Below are 4108 nucleotides of genomic sequence, written 5' to 3'. Positions count from 1 at the left end.
AGAACGGCCAGTGTGTCCCGCTGGAGTGCAGTCAAGGTGAGAAGTGAGACTTTTTATCGCACATTCAGTTTTATGATATAAAACCTTTTCTGCAGCTCTGCAGCACAAACGCTGAATAAGTGGGTGACCTATGCAAAGGTCAGAATTTTGGTGTCCCAGAGCCTCCCCCCCCTCGCTAGCTCTCCTCAACCATCACACCAGAGGAACTTCTTTGTTCTGTTGTAAACCATCAAAGTATTCCTGACGCCAACACATGAAGGAGGAAAAGGAATACTCTTTCCATTGTTTTGATCCCCAAATGACATTATTTCTCCTCATCCAAATCCACCGACTTGTTTAAAACTTCATCACTTGACGTCTCCTTCAGCGTCTTTATCAAACTCTGTCCACACGCTCCCAGTTCTCCCAGTATTGAGACAGTTGAACTCGCCGTGAAAATAAACATGAATGGGGAAAAAGTGTAATTTGCCTTGCACTATAAATAAATAAATGACGAGTTTGGGGAGGTTTTTTTTTTGATGGCTGCCACTGCCGATAAGCACCGCTGTCACAACTTGGGGCCAAATTTGGCAAAACATCACCTCGGGGAACACACATGTAGCACGCTGACCTCGTTTTTCAGAAAAGATTAAAATTCAGAAACAAAGTGTGCCAAAATAAAAGTGTGCCAACGTTTATGTACTTACTTGGCCAAAAATAAATCTTTTAGTTTGGACTGCTTTCTTTGAACTTGTCCTCTTTGGAGCTGGAGGAGAGTTTGGATTTCAGTGTCAGGTGTGGGGAAAAAATGAGCAGTTGAGAGGAGAACCTTCTTAAGATAACAGCGATATTTCATGAATTAATGAAGGGGGGCCTTTGAAGGTTTGGAAAGTTTCATTAATAATGAATTTCCATGAAGTGATTCAAGTCACTTTACACAAAGCCCCTCGTATTAATAATTACTGTATAGCAATGAAGGGATCTGCATACTATCAGACGGAGAAAGACAAAAGGCTACAGGACTCCATTAAACTACGGAAGCCCCAAGCAGACATATATCTAGACATTTGATTTGATCTGTGTTCTCTTGATGAGGAGTGGGCTACCATTGTTTTCTCGAAATCTCAACTTATTTTTCTCGTATCCTAATTTTTTACAAAAACACAAAACAAAAATAGAAACAGACTTAAAGGCTTTAAATGTGATTTTTCACACTTAAATATAATATCAATCAAGTATCTCCTCTGAAAATAACTCTGTGAGTCATGACTGTCTACAATGGGTGTAACACCCGAGTCCCACTGTCTGTGATGTTTTCAGAGTTTTCAGAGTCCTATCTTCACTTTGTTTACATCGCCTGGACGGCCGGCTGACTCCTCCCCTCGTGTATAAAAGTTGTTTAATTGAGGGACTAGAGAAAAGAAGAATAACATAATGTACTCACTGCTTAACTGTGTTTCTAGATCACGCTCATTTCAGGTAAATTTACATGCAGTGTGAAGATACGAGCGTAATAAAGATCGCTAGCATTAGCATGCTAACACAACAATGCAGCGCAAGTTGTTTTGGTTTCATGCTGGTGCTAAAGGGCGACATCTGCTGGATCAAATAAATCACATATAAAGCCTTTAAGTTAAAAAAAAAGTCAAGATATTGAATCGACAACAACAAATGACTCATGATCACAGGAATGTAGAGAATGAAATGTATGAATCATAGACTTTATGAAATATGGGAGTAGTCTCAGTGACATCACCCATCGGTTTCTGAAGAGGCGTTTTAAAGCCGTATTGGAAATGCTCTAGCTTAATCCTTATTTTCACCTTTCATGTTCTCAGTCTGTGAAACCTGTAGACAAGCTTTGCATGATTTGCAGCACAAAAACCTCTTTTCTTATCTTATCATGGCGTCTGTAAGAAGCCTAATTTCAGCTTCTGCCTGAAACGGTTCATTTCAGCTGCTGTCTCTTTAAGACCCCATGTGCCCCTTTTCTCCTGATTGGCCAGCTCTCTTGAAGCCTTTTCGGTGCAGAACGCTGCAGGGCTGTCAGGAGAGTGCAGCGCTCCAGTGCTGGGAGAAGAGAGCGCGTGTAAGAGGTTTGAAGCCGCCTTGTGAAATACTTTGTTTCATATCTGGGGACTATCTCGTGATTAGCAGAAAAAAGCCGTTTAGCCGTTAATGTTTACATCGTGATATGAAACTTTGCCCACGTTCGGCATGAGCGTCCAGCATTGTAGCACTTTATGTGATTTTTCAACGGGAATCAGAATAATGGGTCAACTTTAATATTGATTAATCTAGAAACAGACAAAGAGGCGGAGCCTTTTGGCCTCTGCTTCTAAATATGCAAATTTAATCAAAATGGATGAGTTCCATCATCCCTTTGACAGTTTATACCAATAAAGTAATGAGCTATCGAGACCTAAACTGCCCTTTAACCAGGCTGTAAACCTTTCTATTTCTGCTGTAGAAATGGGACCTGCTGGGGATTCCTTCACTTTTAGAGACAGCCTCAAGTGGACACTCGAGGTACTGCAGTTTTTTGCACTGGTATCATTTTTCAACCCAGGAGGTTGCTGCTTGGTATAAATGCATGTCCTGTTAGGGCTTAAAGATAAATTCTGCATTTGTGTCCAAGTGTTAAATAATGTCTGCTGCTTTAGTTTAAAACGTTATGAGAAAGAGAATGTAATCTTAAGTCAAACAAATAAAACTAAAACAGGTAAACACAGTGTACGGCTGTCATAACTTGATTAACTGATTTTGCTCTGAATCTAATTTTAGTTTCCTCGGAAAGAGATTGTGAAAGTTGAACAATCACTCTTTCGCTCGTCGTCTGAGATCAAATGCGAAAAGGCAGCCGGAGCAGGATTGAGAAAGAGCTGAAATATATAACGAGTGCGATGTTTGAGATAAGGCGGAGATGTCGAGGTGAGCACGCGCTGCTGCTCTGAATGTGAGACACAGGTTAGAAGTTATGATGAAAGTTTGAATGTGAGGACATAAAGTTTATGAGTGGGAGGGTGAGATGAAATTCTTACCATATGAGGCAGGCAGGTCTGAACAGGCCACACACACACACACACACACACACACACACACACACACACACACACACACACAGCTTCATCTGTGGAGCAGTGAGTGAGTGTCACGCTGGGATGGACAGTGTCTGCCTTTTTCTCATCTGTTCAAGCTGTCACAAGCTGAGTGCTGACACCTGACTGACTGACTGACGCTTTTTCATAACTGGAAAAGCTCAACACGTAAAGATGATGAAACGTTTGCTGATATGTTGAGTAACTGACTCTTCTGTTTACTATCTTTTTTTATCTTCCATTTATAAAGATTGGGGTGGGATGGGGGAGGGCAGGAAATGATGAAATGAATCTGTTTTTTGTTCATAAAACAAAAAATGGCAGAGTGAGTGATTCCAAAATAACACAAGCTTCGTTAGAGTGGCACCTATTTTAAATAAAGGACACCAAGAACACTACAACTTTAATTTAGGACAAAGACAGTAGTTCAGTTGTCATGTATGTAAAATGTTCAGCACTCTACTCTGAACTACGGAAGCCCTGAGCGGACATGCATCCATTACAAACACCTGTTTTCAAAATAAGTATTTTCCAGTTGTTTTCTTGAGATCTTCACTTATTTATCTCCTTTTTTTGTAGACAAAGCGGACATGCTGGTTGTCCCGTGATATTGAGTCATTTCAGGGATATTTTCAAAACAAGATATCTGCTGCTGTCACAACTCTGAGGAAACCAGACAGATATGTTTTAAGTCACAGTCTCAAGAAAACTTAAAAAAAACTTAACATTTTAAAATAGAGGGGGAAAAAATGTATGTCCGCTCAGGGCTTCTGTACAAATATTTGTGACGTGGGTTATGACAAATAAAAAAGTTGCGGTCTTGGGGTGCAGATAGCCTAGCGGTGATGATGCTCCATGTATGGAGGCTATAGACCTCATCGCAGTGGCTGTGAGTTAGAATCCGACCTCGGCCCTTTGCTGCACATCTCCCCCCCCTCTCTCCTCCCAGCCCTTCCTGTCTCATCAGCTGTCCTAGCTAAAACGGCAAAAATCCACAAAAACTTCAAAAAAAGAAATAGTTGCGGTCTTGT

The 4108-nt window shown here is 40.9% G+C and overlaps 1 protein-coding gene across 1 annotated transcript in view; it reads left to right on the top strand.

Annotated features, from left to right (window-relative positions):
* LOC132974802 (proprotein convertase subtilisin/kexin type 5-like) overlaps window positions 1–4108 on the top strand; it is a 27107-nt gene that overhangs the window by 2096 nt on the left and 20903 nt on the right. The window contains exon 2 of the mRNA XM_061039076.1: window positions 3–36. Within this exon, the coding sequence (XP_060895059.1) occupies window positions 3–36 (34 nt within the window). The remainder of the gene's footprint in view (window positions 1–2; window positions 37–4108) is intronic.

Source organism: Labrus mixtus, chromosome 5, assembly GCF_963584025.1.
Source record: "Labrus mixtus chromosome 5, fLabMix1.1, whole genome shotgun sequence".
Taxonomy (NCBI): Eukaryota; Metazoa; Chordata; class Actinopteri; order Labriformes; family Labridae; genus Labrus; species Labrus mixtus.
This window is presented reverse-complemented; position numbering and strand designations above follow the sequence as displayed.